Below are 18,713 nucleotides of genomic sequence, written 5' to 3'. Positions count from 1 at the left end.
GCATTCAGCAGGATACCAGGCAGTCAATCCAAGGACGCACAAGTCATGGGTTATTCAAGGGCATTTCAGAAGCCTAAAGATGGGAAGTGGTGTGTCTCTGTTAGTCTGCACAGCTGGACAAGTCAGGCCTGGCATTTCGAACTACACAGCTCAATGTTTTTAATGGTGCACAAGAAAATTTGGTGTGCTTGTGAGGAGAGGAGAGAAGGACCCGGATCAATATGAGCTGGCCAGAGTTGGTGCTTGGAGCACCCTGACACAAAGAATGAAATGAAGAGTGACAACCAAACGTCCAGACTATCACCACCTCACAGTTCTCTTTTAGAGGGGAGATAGGCGCTCCTGCACTGCTCTCCTCTAATCCACTAACACTAACACCTAATGGGTTTAGACCACATCGGATTTCTGTGAAACAGAACTTGACTTCTATCAAGTTTTTTTTTTGTTTTTAAAGTAGCATTCTCACAATCTAGATCAATGCTGAAAATAGTAAAGAGAAGAAAGGGGTATTAAAAAGTAAAGATGCACTGGCTTAATTAGTCATGACAGGCAGTGCACATCTTTAAGTTTCCTTCCTCTGTCTTCTCAGTAAATCAGCAGCAATGAAACAGAGTTTGCTGCTTTCTGCTTAACAGAAAGTGATCCCAGATCAGAAGGATCACATTTCCTGGGTTATTATTTTTGTTATGATTATTATTAGTAGTAGTAATCGTATTATGAGCGGACTAGTTAAATGACTGCTTAGAGGTACACTTGACAGACAGAACACAATATCAAATTTCTATTAAAATATTTAAATCTACACAAATAAGTCTTTTTTCATTAACAGTGGGGCAAATGAATGTTTGAAAGACCAAACAAAACATTGCTTTTTGGCCCCTTTTATCTCACTAATCATACTGTCATCAACCCTGTTTCCACAAGAAACAACAAAATACTGCTGTCAACAAAAAAAGCTCTGATAAACCCACCGCACAATATCTGCACAGCAGGAAGAGTAAAATTGGCATGAGCTGATGAAATACCTGCTGGTGAAAATCTAGCAGCTAATGAGCCACATATTTTTAAGGAACTGGTGGTGACCATGAAAGAGAGAATGAATAATGATTTTTCAGGTAGCCATAAATGCCAACGTTGGTCTGTGTCTGCTGGTCCTATAAATACTCTATGCAGTCCTGTGAAAAAAACAGTACAGCTTTACTACTTCCATAGCAATTAAAAGGAACGGGGGTAAGGAACAGTTAGGTGCTGCAAGTGATTACATGATCATCTGCAAGTGTAAGCAACTCTATAAAAGCAGAGGTTCTGAAAGGTTGCTAATTGGAGCATTCAGGTGTGTGTTAAAATAATCCCACAATCTTCCCAGGAGTGGATGTCCCATCAAATTCCCCCAAAGTTCCACAAACAATGTTCAAAGAAACTGCAAAAAACCCAAGAGCTACATCTCAGACTCTACAGGCCTCAGTCGTCCTGTTAAATAACAGACAAGACAATATAATGACAAATGAAAACCACACACAGCGCATTAGCACAAACACCTCATACCAACTGTCGAGCATGGTGGTGGAGGGGTGCTCATTTGACATTTCTTTGCAGCCACAGGACCTGGTAGTCACTGAGTCAAATATGAACTCTGTATACCAAAATATAAATCTGAAAATATAAATCTGAAAAATGGCTGAAAAAGAAAAGAATCAAGGTTTTGCAATGGGTCCAGACCTCAAACTGGCAGAAATGCTGCAGTTGGACTGTAAGAGAGCTGTACATAAATGAATGGCCACAAAACTCAATGAGCTGAAGCAACACTGTAAAGAAGTGTGAGCCAAAATTCCTCCACAATGATGTGAGAGGCTGATAAGGTCATACAGAAAAGGATCACTTCAACTTTTTGCTGCTAAAGGTGGTTCGAGAAGCTATTAAATCATGTGGTGTACTTTCACAGGACTGTAGAGAGTCTTGTTATGTTTTTCACATAACTATATAAACATTTGGGGTATTTCTGGGTATTTTTTTAGGTATTGGACGTATTATTTTCATGAAAAAAAAAAAGATCTGACTTTTGTTTTCTTGCTTGTTATGCCCTGGAGAAGGTGAACTCAAATGTAAATTTTAAGCTGATTAGATTACATCACTAATGCATCACAAATGAACATTGGAGTCCGTCTTGGGGAACAATGTGCAGTGGTACATGATGCCAGCTGCTCCTCTCCAAAAGCAGCTAAACATGCAGTTTCAGTCCTCTGTACAAACAAGGAATGCCACATAATAATAAAATCAAATGCTCCCATCAAGAAAATCTCTCACCTCTCGTGTGCAAGTTAAATTGCTAGCTAAATCGTGCTTAATGCTGACTCTTGTCATCATGCTTTGCAGTATTAGGAAAATAAATCAGCAAAGACATGCAGCTGAGTGAGTGAAAAGGCCTTGTTCTACCTCCAGCCAGGCACACAAACCATTTAAATCTCTTCCTCCCTCTGTGCTTTTATTCCCCAAATGTAATTACAAGCCTGGTGGTGGTGGCTACTGTGGCCTAGGCAGTCTGCAGAACACGGCATCAACACCAGCACTTTGCGGGATCAAAAGACAGGGCTATCCCTCCAAAGCACTTTCGCACCTCACTGCTCCATAGAAAGTGGCTCCTCCGAGCGACACCAGACTAACCCCATGCTTTCAGCACCACTGGGTGCTTTGCTTCAGCCGCAGGTGGACAGAACTGGTCTTCCTGATAAAGACTAAAAGGAGGATTTCAGCACTGGGCTGTATTACACATTCATAAAAAACATTACCCACATATGCACACAAATACACGTAGACTCAAAACCACGCATGTGCACACTACCTCCCACTGTGACAGAGATTTAAGACAATGAGGATGGTAAGCTCCCTTAGTGCAACATGATGGAAACCAAATCCCAGAAACATTCCATTCTCCGTCCCATTTGAGATGTGTGCACCTCCTGGGGTGACGCTGTTCCTGTTTTAAATGTGTGCAACTCCGCGAGTGAAGGCAGAACAATCAAAACCAAATTGCCTAATTAGTTTTCTTGAGTTGGAAAATTCCCCAAGATGAGCATTACTGACGGCATTCATTTGCAGGTAATGCGGACAACTAAGAACAAGGCTGACTACAAAAAAAACAAAACAAAACACAATGGCAGATGAGAGATCAGCGGCATTCCAGGTTTAGCACTGGGATGTGGTGCAGAGGACACAGGAAGGGACATTCCAGAAATAATCGCCGCTTTTAAAGGCATGTTTTGTTGGTGACGCTGGGCTACCTGCCAGTGGTGCCTTCAGCTGTGAGCACGTGCCATGGGACTCTGATTGACAGAGAGGGTAAATAGTTACTAGCGGGGGCCCTGATTGTATCTTTCGCCTGTGGCAGAACAGGAGCCAGAGTAGAAGGGTGATTGGCTTTTGTTACAGCCCTTCAGCCACGAATTAGGCTGGCATCTCAGCCAAGCATCGCACACACACACACACAAGTAACCCCCCCCCCCCCCCTTCTTGTAAATAAATAAACAAAATAATAGAAAAAAGCACATCTATTTCTTCTTCTTTAGCACAGGCGTTCCTAGAAAAATAAAAGAAATCACATCACATTTTGGTGAAAAACACACTGAAGGAATTTAAGGGAAAAGCGGGTGCTCGGGGAATAAGGAGGCAGAGCTAGAAAGAGAGAGAGCAGAGAGGCGAATATGTTTACCAAACACTCTGCAGGGACTGGGTTGGAATTTGAAGGCCTGATTTTTTTCTGGAATGCCTCTTGTGTTCAGGTCACGCAATGTAAGAAGGGGGATTCGCCAACGTAGGAGGAAGACTCCACTAAACTCCCTAAGCACGAGTCGATTTCTACTTCCATCAGTCATGGGCAGGAATGATTGGGGGGGGCACACGCCAGTGTGGCTTGAAACAAAGTGGATTTTTGTCCACGTTCGATTGCCCACTTCACACTGGAGTGACGGAGCAATCACAGGCCACTTCTGCACTGCCATTTAGCAACAGGATGGAGGCTTCACAGCCATAACATATGCCTTACTGCTGCTTAATAAAGGCAAGTTCCCTGCTTTAGAAGACAAGAAGAAGAGAGCCACAAGGGGACGGAAATGAAAAAGGAGGGGTGGAAAGGAGGATGGAGTTAGAGCTACAGCTGAGCCAACACCAACAACTATTACATGACTCATCTCACATCTGCAACAACAAATGGCCAAATGAAGGTGGACTGTACTCAGTCTTACACCAGCCTACTGAGCAATATATCCAATAGACACACAGGAGAATAAATAAGACTAGATTCTTTAAGAAAAACTTCCTGTGTGTTGTATTGCTGTGTAACCTTTGAATTTTCTTACTGTATAAGATCTTGGCATAATGACACACCAGCCGGCACATACATTTTTTTTGTGCAGTGTCCACAGTTCTGACACTACATCAGCACACACAGTCTATATACAGTATATGGCATCCAATAAACAAGTGAAGTACACACTAGAGACAAGCCCATAGAAAGCTTATCATCTCTGGGAACATGGGATTCCTGCACAGTCCGGGTTACAACCATAAAGTGATTTCTCTTGTGCATCTCATCTGAGCTCCAGGCATACATGTGCAAACACACAAACTGCACACACATACAAAGACAACACTGAAAAAGGTCCCTTTTGTCTGCTCAACACTGATGAAAAGCTACCCACTGCGAACTTCAATCACATTCGAAAATGAGTTGGAGACATGCTGTAACCCCGACAGCGTCATTAAGCCTGTCAGTCAGTCCCGCAGAGTGAAGGGAGGGTGGGGAAAACAGCCAACGGCCTTCTTCAGTGTGGTGTGTAGCCCCAAACGAGACCCGGAGGTACCAAGAGCCCCTCCTGTGCTGGATCTATGTCTGGCACTGGCATAATGAAGCTATATGATTATGGATTCTTCATTGTATGTCCATAAACCCCCAAATGCCAAACACCCAGACAAAGAAATCATGCATATTTTTAATGGTGTTCATGGTAAATGATAATACACACTATCATGAGAAATGATAGCTAAACCCCATCAAATACATGTTCCCACGCATTAGAGCCCATGTGGTGCACACACACAAACACACACACAAACACGCAGTCAGAGAAACACACACTGCATAGAGCAAGATAAGCCTCCGTGTGCTGTCAGAGGCTAGTGTGTGATTGGCCTCCGCGGAGCTACTGCTTCTCTCATCATTAACTCTTCAGAGGATCACGCAACTCTAATCACGCTAAGCCTCTCCGAATGGCGATGAAGTCAAAAACGTGCCCGTGCACATATTCACAAACACCCAGCTCACACATATGCATGCGGGCAAATGCTTTCACCGCAATCACAAAACAGAGCGCACACAAACAGCTGTGTGCAGTCTGTAAAAGCAAGTCTGGTATCAAAAACAATATGAACCAATTATGGCCAATTTGCAGGAGAAATATCAAAAACTAAAATTCCCTTTTCCAGTCAAGGATGTAATTTCCTCCGAGTATGGGAACAATATGTGCACCTCACTGTTCAACGGCCTGTTTTTGTTACTCAGTTTTTACATTTTGCATTTAATTAAATAGGTAAATTACTACTACTTTAAGTTGTGTTAGCTCATTAATAATGCAGGACGGTTAAACAGTACTTTATTTACTATGAAATCAAAACTTACTGCTCTGTCCACCGTAATTAAATCTCAGGATAAATGGTCCATCAGTGTACTTGTGTGCGTCTGCATGTCTGATGAGAGCCAATCCAACCTGAGATGGACACACCTGGTCAGAAGCAAAAGCCAACTAACTCTACCGACAGCACCAGCAATAGCAACTTAGTTCTGAGTAAGGAAGCAATAAAATGAACCAGACGACTGTTTACCTCTGAGACTTCTACTGAATATGCTACACTTAAGGCTGCACATTCAAGAGATTTTTCCAAAACTGATGTGTAGCCAGCTAATTCCTGACTTGACTGTTATTTAGAGACCAAACCACGTGTGCTGCAAGGTCAAGTATAAGCAGAACCCAGAGGGCTTCATCCCCTCCTAAGATGGAGTACTTTCATTTCACGCACTTGGGGCATCGTATTTTCTCTCCATTTTATTGCTCTCTCTGATGGCTTTCCACAAAGACACAATCCACCTCCTCATACAGAAACCGGGGCTCCCGTCCAAGAAAGCCTCTGGAAGTTCTGGATACCGTGCCACAAGGACAAGAACGCTGACACTGCTGTAAGTCGGGACAAAAGCTAAAGATAAGAGTGGTGAGAGACAAAGCGACAAAGAGAACAAATCTCAGCGTATAGGAGTTGTGCGGAAGCTTGCGCCAAACCAAACTGAGGAGCTATAATCCCCCGTCTTTGGCGTGATGTCAGGGAGTCATGCAAAAAGACCATTTCCTCACTGTGCAAATATGCCGCCTCCTACATCCCTGTGTGTGCAGCAGCTATATATAATGTAAACATCAAATGCTTGTAGCTGCACTGACCTCTCTGACTCCCACGGGAGACCTCTTGTTCACGTGTAGCACAGAAACCATTTGGAAAACACACATGGACTTGTCCAAAACTCTGAATTTCACCTTATCTCTAAGGACAAACTCATCCTTTTTACAGATGGCTGAATAGCGACGTCCTATTTTTGGCTTTACTCTTTAAATACAGGAGAAAAGGAAAACACAGAGGGGAGGGAGCATTTCTTTCCAACGCAACCTGTTTCAGTGAAAGAAGAAAGGGAAACTTTTTACAGCCACAGGATTAAAACATGGATAATATTGTAAAGTTCCTCCTTGTGCTACCAAAACAGGTCTGACCCATAACGGTGCTGACACAGGACCTCTTGCTGTATCCTATAGTGTCACCAGTGGATCCTTTGAGTTGTGGGGTGGGGCTTCAGAGGTTCTGGTGTGTTTCAGTACAGCCAGAGGATGATGCTCATTCACATTGTTGTCTTGGCAGTTTGGAGGCTGGGTCAGTGTGTCAGGGTCTTTGTGTTGTTCATCAAACCATTCCAGAGCAGCTTGAGCATCATAGTCTCACTGGGAGAGGCCACTGCCTTCAGGAACTGCCATAGAGGAGTGGTAGTGGTGGTGGGGGGGGGGGGGGGGGGGGGGGGGGGGGGGGTGTTGTAGAGTGTTTAGGTGATTGATACATGTCAAAGTATTGTTCGGATGAGTTTCCAAGCAGAATATTGCCTTTTAACAAAATCCCCTGTTCAACTTACTTGTCAGTGGCCTTATAGATTATTAGAGATTTATAACAGTAAAATGAAATATAGAAACTCGTGTATTTATTTCATGCCATGAGGGTTCTGTCAACTTTTTGGCTGATGACAGCAGGCACTTGGTTATATTTATAAATGGCCAATCATTTTCACAGTCGCACTGACTAATCAAGGGCTAGTAATCGCTCCAGTGGGTTTAGCTGGGCCACTGCCCAGAAGAGATTGTTGGTCTACACCACTGACTGTGCCTAACCTCGAGCCTCTACCGCTAATGACCAATTAGCATGTATCCTTTTCTGCATATTGACGCAAGGCAAATGGTATCAGCTCAGAATGCCTGTTAAAGGGGCTGAAAACAAGCACCGCCAACAGAATCGTATGCATCAAATGTCCGCTCCAGAGGACATCTTCTAAATGCAAACGTGCACAGATCTGTTGATCTGCCAGTGTGTAGGTAGAGGGTGGCTGTGGAGGGAGTTTCCTTGGATTTGTAGCTCTCCCTTGTCACAACAATGTCTTTTTACCCCAGGGCTGCTGACATGATTCATGAGCCAGACTTGATGTGGTGTTGGTGTGCAGGCCAGATAAAACTAATATAGGTTTCTGTGCTGGAGTGTGCTTTACAAGTTACTGTAGCTAAGCAGCCATTTCACACTGCTGAGCTAGAAATAGGTCTTACTGTAGCTAAATCAACCCAGCCCACCCATCACCAACCTTCAATGCAGACGGTATTACACAGCGCACACATAATTTTACACACACGTTCAATAAAGACACACACACACACACACATATTCCTGCTCTGCTTCTCTCCTTTTCCCCCTTTCCTCACTCTCTGTGTTTCTTTATTCCTTTCATAGCTACTTTCAGTGGACCTCCACCTGTCCTTTTGCCCCCACCCTTTTCCAAGTACCTCTCTTTCCTTTGCTCCTTCTCCTTCATTAAAATGGACTTCCTAAAGCCTCCATTCGTCTTGCTGACAGCTCCACTATCGATTGGGCCGGAGAAAGGGATGCAGTTCCAGAGCTTTAAATGGCTCTCTGGCCAGCCTGGATGAGGGCTGGGCTGGACTAGGGCCAGGTTTAAGTGGGAGGTCTGTCCAGAATCTAGAGCGTGACACATTTCTGGTCACCGGTGAAGAACACTAAGATTGACCCGATGGCATTTATCCGAATTTACATGAGAATGACTCACCGAATGTGTAATAAGGATTACACCGATGTGACGAGATAATGAATTAATCCCTGACTAAAAGACAACACATTATCCAGGCTGCCTGGACCACTTGAAATCTCCCCAGAAAGCAAGCACTACAGTGGGAGTATTCAAAATATTGGTAAGGAGAGCTAGGAGTTTTTCTGTTGGGTACTCCAGCATCCAATTTATTTCAATCAAAGCCATGTAGATTAATGGTGCACTGGCTGGCACCTTTAATCAGGCTTCATCCCTTATTGTTACACATTTTCTAAGGGAAGATGAGTTGGCACCTTCCATCTTCATCCCTCTTGCCGTGCGACATCAAATCTCTCTGCACAGATTAATGAGCGGACATTTGATTTTCCCAATGATTAAAATTTCTACGGCGTACTCAGTGTCCTGAGGCGCAGCGGAAACTGCAAGGAGCACGATGGATTGTCTCCGGAGTGTCTGACGATCGCTATCTGCGTATGTCAGTGATGATCATAAAGTGCATCACAACAGCATGTCAGGAAACACTGCTTATTTGTTATTTAATCACTCGCCACTGATTGGAGCAGCAAGGGATGAAAAGATAGACAAGGTTTGTTGTTTAAGACAAATTGCTCAACTTCCCAATTCTGCGAAGTTCAATCCACACAAGGAACTATAGAGTTTAAGTCTTGTTAGAGTAGCATTAGAGACAGGGATTGTGATGCTTCTGCATTGATTCTTTAACCAGTAAATCAAAGAGACCATGCAACATCCAGATTTGCTGTCAATTTAAAAAAGCCAAGCCCATGATAGCAAATAATCCTGCAACACTGCACTGTCTCTGCTCTTTCTAAAGGCAATGCTCACAGAGAATATAGCGATATGGTGTGTGATTCTATAAAAGCAGACATAGAGAAGGAAAGAAAATTACACGAAGATGGGGGGAAATGGAAGAGAAGAAACGAAAAGAAGTGGAGGTGATGTGGAAGGGTAGAGGAAAGGAGAAATGGAGCACGGGGCACTGAGGAAGGAAAGAGGGAGGAGGCGGCAGGGAGCACTAGTCGATATAACGGCAGTCATTCATCTCTCTGACAGCCTTCCAAATGCTCCACTGGGGGAGACACAACACTGCGTCACCTCGAATGCAGCAAATGCACAGTACAAATACACACGCCTGCATACGTGTGCATACATACACATGGTGATGATGCCTGGACTCTGGTGTGCATGAAAGTCCATGTTCTGGGTCAGTAGTGTGTTAGGGGACAAATCAGTACACACACCATAATACTGGAACAGTATAAAGGTGGAAACCATCATTCCCCCCCCCCAATCTTATATTGTGCTTCATGTTTGTTTGCACACTGAAAAGCTCCAAGACTAACATGCACATGAACAGGACATGACACACTTACATCACACTAGAATATGGGAGCACAGATGTGTGCTGAAAATAAAGCACACACACACGCAATCCTTGTACCTCGGCTCTGGTCACGGCCCATTGGCTGATGCCTGCCGTCCATCTCTCATGATTCATGGCTAAGCGAGCGGCTGCAGAGCAGTTCTAAACCAGTGGGCCGAGGAGAGCCTGTGTGTCATTAAGGCAAAGCGAGCTGGACATGCTGCACTACAGCCAGCTCTGTGCCTCAGCACAGCACAGCAGGAGGTGAGGAAGCAAATACTTCTGTGCAAGGTAGTATTGCTCATAGTGGTTTTAATATCAACAGTTGAGTGCCCTCACAAAGCCACCTTTCCCTGTGAAGCGTGCACTGTAAGAAACAGGTGTGTTGTCTTTTATTTAGTTAGACAGCAATCTCTTCCTGCCCCCACCCAGCATTTCTGCTAAATTAACCCCTCTAATCATCCCCAAATCCTTTTTAATCAACAAAGCAGTGAAGGTTACAGAAAAAAGACAAGGGTGCCAAGCTGCCCCCCTCCCCTTCCATCCTCTATTAGCGTGGGCCCCAAGACGAGTGGTGGAGGCACACGTCCATACACTAATGACTCCTTAATGATCCCCTCCTCTGCTGGAGTGCTGACAAACACTGACAAACCCAGACCCTGACAAGAGGAACACCCACACTTAGTCCTCTGCCTCACCCCTTATTTAGAGGCTCATCTCTCAGCCCTCAGCCTCATTATACCAGCTAGGGTCCAGCAGGATCCATACAGCCCCAAACAAGCAGCAAGATAAACACTCATGACGAAACAGTCCGTGTCACTTTCAGCGTGAGGGGCAAATTCCTTGCAGCAGATGGCGTGAAAGGGAAGGAGAGCTTAGATGAACAAAGCCAGAATTAAAAGGAGAATGGTGGTGGAAGATGAAGTAGTAGTGTGGGGGCCTATGGAAAAAAAGGACAAAAAAAAACATTGTTTGTATCCTTCTCTGATTGTGATTTCCATTTCAGTTTGGGGTTGGGGGAGTCAGCAGTGGAGACTCTTTTTAACATCACACAAAACATAATTATCGAGTGCACCACTGCCAGCCCGCCTCAGTTTCTCCTAAATACTCACAGCCCAAATTAGGGGTTACCTCCTTCTAGTTAAACCTAGTATTTAAGATGAAAACGTCACAGACAAACAGAAGAGGCGGCAAACAGGAGTATTGAGAGGAAAGACCTAGTTTAACAGCTTTGTTTCACAATGACAGAGAGAGCCTTTGTTAAATATGGTTACTGGCAGGCCTTGGAAAAAGCCAGGTGTGGAAACTGGGACAAAACAAAAGTTGGAAACGACACAGACACAGCTACAAAGACTAGCAAGTTAGCTTATGTTTTATCTGTTCTGCATATATCTGACAGCTTAAATTCTGCTTAAGGTTATTTCCAAAAAGCAGTGAGCTAAAGAAAAACACTAACTTCACGCTAGCCAATGACCTCACTGGTTTGGACTGCAGCTCCTGTTCCCATTCGTGGATGACAGAGCATTTATTCTTTGAGCCTTTACCCCGCCTCTGCTGTCTTTTCTGTTTTGTTTGCTCTTTTCCAGTTCTTCATCATTTCAGATTCATAACGATGAGCTATTATTGCCACACTGGTCAGCCGAAAGCAGGGATCTAACAGGATGCCTGACTTTTCTGCTGAACTGTGCCATAAAGAGCCACAACAGAGATTTTCCACTGTTATTAGAAGATGAAAAGACATCCTAGGCCTGGCGTCTTTACTGACATTACAGAATCCAGGTACTGTACTGCCTCTTGAGTTATAGACAAGCCTCATATGGGATCCCTGTTTTCTGTCTGTCGCTGCTCCTTCATCACAGACAGGAAACTGTGCACCATGTTGCAGAGAACAGTAGCTACTGTGGCACAGCTTTGATTTATGTCTACTACTGTCAGTTGTGTTATTAGTACCACTATTAGCACACATACGCGATGAGGTATATGTTACCTTGTCACAAACGTTAAGCCATATAACCTCTTTACGTGATTACGAGTTTACCCATGTTCATAACAACTTATTGAATTTTTGCATGCGGTAGCTATAACTTCTGTTTGTTAGACTACTCATCAGAGTTATAGAACCATGGTAACAATGCTACTGCAGCATTCTCCAAAAAAGATATTTTATTTCAAGGCAAAAATAAAAGTGAACAAGTATAACTGTAATGAAAATGATGAGTTATTAATTCCTCATTGTACAAAGAACCAATAAGGCTAAGAATAGTAACCATTAAAGTCCACTTTTAGCTCCCCCCCTGTACCATATCTGGCTACATTTGATTTTTTGAGTTGTTTGACTTCTCCTAATGATATCACCACATGCTCAGATGTCAGTAATTAACTTAATGAGTGCAATCTTACTATAATCTGTATCCATAACGACTTAAGAATGCAATGTTTTGGATATAACCCTTGTACTCTGATTAGCTTGGGCGAGCATCCCACTATGGGAACCTTTCTGTGAGCCCTAATTAGCAGCTCAAATACACCAGCCATGACTGACTGGCACTTGTGACACCAATGCAGGAAAAGTTGGGATTCCCCTACTATATATTAAGCTGACTAACAGTCAGTTCCTTGTTTCTATAGCAAAGACACTGGCTATTAGATTTTCACTACCTAACTATCCATAAGTTTTATTTATATAGCATTCATTTGAAATCTTTCTACGGGGAAAATACTGATTCCTGGATTATCTCCAGTTACACTTGATAGAGGAGGGTCCTCATCCTAAAAAGAGCCTGCATTAAGGCTTGGGTGCACTGGGGTCAGTGACCCAATCCTTAAGTGGACATCTTACTTAAAAACACTAGAGGACAGGCCCAGCATGCAGCTATGCATGTTGTTTGAGAGAAACTCCCTTTAAGTGTGTGGACAAGGTTGTCAGGTCCCTGGTGGAATGTTCACACAGGCCATCAGGACACTAAAGACTTCCTCTACAATACACTATTTTTTATTTAGTAGAAATAATTCTGTATAGACACAAGTTATCCCATGTGTGGTTTTGACAAAAGAAACAAAACAAAATCCACAGTGCACAGACTGGACACTGACGACTATGTGAACAACAGTGAGAAAGAGGAAAGGGCAGCGAGCTGCATGTGTAAACACAAGCTTATGCTTTCTGTGAAAAATGCAGGATTAGGCTGCATGCTGACCTTGATTTTCCTGAGGGTAACTGCGTGTATGTTTGATACACAGAAAGTACATGAATCTCCGCTATGTGCTGAGCTGTTGCCTTAGCCTTCTCAAAAAAGGTCCTGCAAAAATGACAGCAAACGTCCCACAGAGCACTGAAAAGGACAGGTTTTGATTCTTAGCACCAGCCCAAAAACACATACCAATTACTTTTATAAAGCATCCTAGTTAATGACGCTCTGTTATTGATACTTAGAGGTAGAGTAAGTAGTTGTTACAGGGTATTTAACAGGAAAAAATAATATTCTATTCATAAATAAGCATTGAAAAGTGTGTAATTATATCTGCCAACAAATTGATGCTTTCTCAAAAATTTAGAACTAATACATTAAAAATACATAGCAGTGGTGGAACCGCAGTGTTGCCCAGCAAACTTGTATTCGTGGACTGAGATGGAAATTGCTGTTTTACCTAATCGGGTTTTATGTATGTAGCTATAGACCAGCCATACAGAGAGAACACCTTATGAGTTACTTTGAATTTAAAAATCACAAAAAGCACTGTCAGACATTTGTACTTGTATATTTTCATGATCGTTTCTCATGATGTCGTTCTCTTGCACTTCTTCATCTGCCTCCTCCACCACTGCTCTCTCTCATCCCTAATTACCACCTCATCTTCCTCATCTTCACCTCAGCCTCATCTCCTGAATTGAAGTTTATTTATTTCCAATATTGCCGCAATTACTTATTGTCAGCAGACTAGACCAGTGACCCTCCCATCTCCAAACAGCTGACAACTCGCTGGCTAAACAACAACAATAACTGGTTATAAGCAAACAGCATACCAGCTAACATCAGGTCTGAGTGTCCTAAAAATCACACATTTTCACATCGTATGAGAGTTTATACACTAAACTCATGATTTAGTCATAACTAACTAATGGCTTATGGACACTATCAGGCCTTGCTAGAAAGCTTATGCAGCTTGTGAAAGTCACTATTTTCCCAGGCCAGCAGCACTGATACCTGCTGAAAGGCTTCCCTAATACCTTTAGCACAGATGCTGATAGGTTTCCGTGATGAAGAAGAAGAGGTTTCTGAGTAGAGTTGTGTTAGTCTAATATATAGGAGGAGTCATTCCTGACATAGCTATCACTAATGCCAACTAATCAGGGCCGGTATAATCGGATTTGGGCTTCTGATGTCACCCAGGACCAGTTCCCATGGTGAGACAGAAAACAAATACTATGGAAAAGAAAAACCTCCAGGAGCTGCAATGACCTGAATTTGATTTTGAATATAAGAGTGCTATCAAACGTAGGAAAAAGAAGATATAAACACATGCATGTCCATATTAGATCCAAGCATTTTAGCTTCATGATTAAAACCTTAGGCTTAACGCAATCAAAACCCACATCCAACATTAACTCAGTTCCATTGTCCGCAACATTTTTTTTCCTAAATGAACCATTTCACCAGATGATTTCATTATTGTCTCCAGGAAATTTACTAAACAATTCAAGTTGTTACAAGTCACCAATGGCACAAATTCCCAATGTTCCCTGAGAATCTATGCATCATCTCCTGCTTGAGGGCCTTCATAACACCCTTAGACTGCAGGCCAGACACTGGAAATCCAGGCAGCAACAACATCCTTCCTCGGGCCTCTAGGAAGTGACCTCAGCTTCAGAAAGGCCAGATAAAAAAATCCACATCAGGAACAAAAACACCAGGCTGACTGTAATGAGCTCTCCACTCGGCTCCAGTGTGTTCTGAGGGAGACCAGGTGGTGTGACACACATATGACTCTGATTAAGGGGCCTTTAGATGAACAAGAGGACAAGGGGGGCAAGTAGGGCTGGCTGTGCAGGGGGCAATCGAGACCTTGCGCATATGAGGCAACGATTAATGCTGTTCAATGACCTCCAATAGACCCAAAGATGTTCCTGCAGACATGAGTGGTCAGTTTCCCACTTGTGTTTCACATATAGAAGCACTGTTTCTGCACTGTTTTCTTTTAAGAAGCGACAGTGAAGTGACAGCACAGGCCTTAGTGGCAGATAGTCTGATATACTTCTCTGCAGTCTTTAGATGTCACTACAAACTCTGGCCAGAAGAACTATCTCATGTCTATATCTCATATAATCAAAACATTTCTTTTTAGCAGAACAGTCAAATAGCTGAGAGCAGTCAACGCCTTACATGTGTTGCCTGTATCCCTCACTAACATCAAATAACAGAGAGGTTTCACTCTGGCGTCTGTAGGCTTATAATCTGACTTGTGCTCTGCACATGTCCTCAGAATGTGAGAGTGAAAGATGTCAAGGGCACCTCTGGCCTCATTTTCAACAGTTAGTTTCATCCTGGCGCATTGTGCCACGTCTGGCTGGACCGTTTAAATGTCTCCCGATATCAGGCAGCATAAACAAGCAGGCCTGCCTGTTGGGAAGGATAAGGAATGAAGGGGAAACAGAGGCCATTCTTCTGCATGTGCGACAGGAATTGTGTTGGAACAAGCACCTGTCAACCCCCACCAATGACCGCAGAGAGAGGGAGAGAGAAGCAGATGACAGAGCAAGGAGAGAAAGAGGGCACCAATTGAAAGAAAAGTGGACCAGTCTGTCCAACTTTTTTCCTCCCTCTCCTTCATGTTCTTCTCTCCTTCCAACTCCTCCTTTGTCTCGCTGCCTCAAACAACTTAATCTCTCTAAATTACATTCCAAAGCAGGCATATGCTCCAAAGTCCCAGACTTACTGCTTCACAAACCAGATACACATCTACATAATATCTGCATAAATACTTTGCATTGATAATAAGGAGAAACAGCTGCCAAGGCTATCCTACTGCCCTTTATTACAACTTCCTCATTCTTCGTCCTCCGCCATCACCTTCACTTGTTCTCTACATTAACTTGACGCCAGTTTTTTCTTTTTTTTAAATAGACAAAGCGGAGCAGCATCTCTGTGACCTTCAGCCTCCACCTTCAAGTACCCTCTAAAAGACAGAGCTGAAGAATGCTTGGCACAGCACAATTTCACAACTACAACATGATAAGAGACTCAGGGAGAGAGAAAAAGGGAAAGAATGGTAGTAACATCAATTTATCGCCCTCTGAGATGACAGCTATTCCGCTCTATCCGTTTCAAGACTGCTGCAATTTGTGCGTTTCTTACCTCTCTGTCCTTTAACTTCATGGCCAGAACCAGCTGGTTGCGATGGTTGGTCAGCGCTTCACGGTAGTTCCCCTTGGAGAAGAATGCCGAGCCCAGATTCCCGTGAGCACGGCATTCCCCTGTTTGGTCACCTGAAGAGGGAAAACCACAAGGGATGAGAATGAAATTTCAAGAGTTAACAAATAAAATTTACAGTAAAGCTCGGAGGATTGCAAACCAGTCGGTGATTATTTCACATCATTCCACTGTCACTGTCAAACAGGGACGTGATGAACCACATCTATGCCACTGACATGCCATTACACCCTTAAAAGGGAAAGTGCCGTTATAACCCGTTATAAGTTCTCCACAGTAGAGTGCCTTTTCTGACAGCTGGTAGTGTTGATCTCAATGCTCCAGAGGGTGAAAGGGGAAAGCCTTATTATTTCTTCCTGACAGAGAGGCCCCACAGACAGGGCCAAAGTAAAGCACAAGTCTCTGTGCTCTACCTGAGAACCACAGCTCCTTATCTGCAGCTGTGCTGCCCAGTCATGTGTCAAACTGTGTGGGGGTAAAAAGAGTGGAGCCAGTCTGTGCTACTCCCTGTTTTCATTTTTTCTATCTTCCCTTCAGAAGTTTTTTCCCTTTGCTTTCCTGTCTTTCTCACCTTTTCATATGTTAATCCCAAACGGGCAAATCCATACTTACTGCAGGCATTATTTATTTTTGAGCAAACAAAATAGAAAATTCCCAGCAGCGACTGGAATTTGACCATTTTAGTGGAATATATTCAGATGGAAAGATACACAAAAGAGACAAAAAAGAAATAAACTTCACTGGAAGGTCACACTAACAACTTTTATACTAGAACTCATCACGATACACAAGAATTAGTCTAAAATATTTGCTACATTGAACATGTACAGACTACTTTGTAGAGTGCACGTGCCTGTTATGCGTTACCGGGCAAAACAAGCTCTTCAGTTTTTTGTTTTGTTCTGAACCTCGAATTTTTGAACTGTGTTTGTGTGACATGGGTAAGTTAAATGGACTGGTACTTATACAGCGCCTTCCTTCTCAGCTGAGTACTTAAAGTGCTTTCTACTGCAAGTCTTATTCACCCAATCACACACACATTCATACGACGCTTTTATCTTTGCCTGAGCACTTTCTAACATTCGCACGCACGCGCACACACGCGCACACACGCTCCGATGGATGCATCAAGAGCAACTCAGGTATGAAAGTAAGCAGAGACGCAGTACATGAGTTATGTAAGGCTGGAGTTGAGGACAAGAATGCGTTTTGATTAGGGCTAGCATTAGCATGCTGTAATGCTTACAGTGATAATCTATGTGGCTAAACATACTGACAAGGTGATCGCTAACAGCCAAAGCTTAATGCTCAAACACTGTTCAGACTGTCCTCGTGCTTACATCTACTTTAAGCACAAAATATACTGCGGCTAATGGGATCATTTTATTTGGTCACAAACTAAAGAAACAAACAAATTAGATCAAATCTTTCGTAATTTCACAATGGCACAAATAACAAAGTTAGAAGATTACATAAAACCACAGTGTTCATTCTCATTAATAACCACCCAACAGCTGCTGACTGATTGACAGACACTGTCATCACCAGTCCAAAATACTGTATGATGACTGATCACAAAGATTTCACTCATTTATTAGCTGTTTACATAATTTAACAAGAAAAAATGACAAAGGGCTTATGAGGATCTGAGCATTTTCTCTCTATTATTTATAGTTCAAGATTGTTTCATTTTAAACAATAGGGCACAATAATGAAATGCCACACTCTGGGAACTTTTGTGTCTAAGCAATCTATATTAACCTATATTATCTGCATCCAGTCACCCCGAGTCAGGGGTCTTACCTAAGGTTTTGGCCACTTCCAAGTCCTGCTGCATGTAGCTCGTGCTCTTCTCTGTGTTGCCCAGGGACCAGTGAGCGCTGCTGAGGGCAGAGAAGACGGAGCCGCGTAGCTTGAGGCTGCATGTGCCGATCTTCAGTGCGGCTTCTAGCACCACAACAGAGGCCGTGTGGTGGCATGCTGTCAGCAGCTCCTGGCCGATCACAGAAACCACCACAAATGGACTTTTGTCCAGCTTCATCTTTTGCAGCTGCTGATAGGTGGGCTCGAGAGACTCTGTGCAGGAGAGACACAAGCAAGCCAAGATTAGAAACAGACTACAGATTATTCCAATGGAGAAACTTGTTCTGACACTCTGATGGGCACCGATATCTGACACTGACTGCAATAACTGTTACGTGTTTAACGTCTCCGACAAAGGTGACTGTTGTCTGAATTTAGATTCTACTTTTCCTCCAGTAACAGTTGTGTTTTGTCTGCCTCAGTAAGCATAGCCTGCAGCCTGACTGACTGCTTTCACTGACAATTTAACAATAACTCAATATACGAGCCATTTTTCTGTTCTTCCACTCTGACTGGAGTGATCAGAGGCAATTTCCAACAGTTCTGTGTAGAAATAGCAACAGTTTAGACCACTGGGGGCAACTGTCTTTACAAACCACAGAGCAAAACCAAATTTGTGCCTTTTCCTTCA

At 43.2% G+C, this 18,713-nt stretch overlaps 1 protein-coding gene across 3 annotated transcripts in view; it reads right to left on the bottom strand.

Moving 5' to 3' along the window:
* The window catches only part of LOC147317141 (tetratricopeptide repeat protein 28-like), a 197,895-nt gene that overhangs the window by 49,214 nt on the left and 129,968 nt on the right, over positions 1-18,713 (bottom strand). For all 3 annotated transcript variants that reach the window (XM_086313820.1, XM_086313821.1, XM_086313822.1), the window contains 2 exons: positions 18,023-18,295; positions 16,145-16,275 (listed from right to left, as the gene is read on the bottom strand). In XM_086313820.1, coding sequence (XP_086169946.1) covers positions 16,145-16,275; positions 18,023-18,295 — 404 coding nt within the window. The remainder of the gene's footprint in view (positions 1-16,144; positions 16,276-18,022; positions 18,296-18,713) is intronic.

The sequence above is a fragment of the Aulonocara sp. 'chitande type north' Nkhata Bay genome, linkage group LG12 (genome assembly GCF_057382095.1).
Source record: "Aulonocara sp. 'chitande type north' Nkhata Bay isolate Kocher_YH1m ecotype deep benthic linkage group LG12, A_spYH_male_GT1.1, whole genome shotgun sequence".
NCBI classification, from domain to species: Eukaryota; Metazoa; Chordata; class Actinopteri; order Cichliformes; family Cichlidae; genus Aulonocara; species Aulonocara sp. 'chitande type north' Nkhata Bay.
Note: the sequence above shows the minus strand (reverse complement) of the source record. Positions and strands in the feature narration are given on the sequence as shown.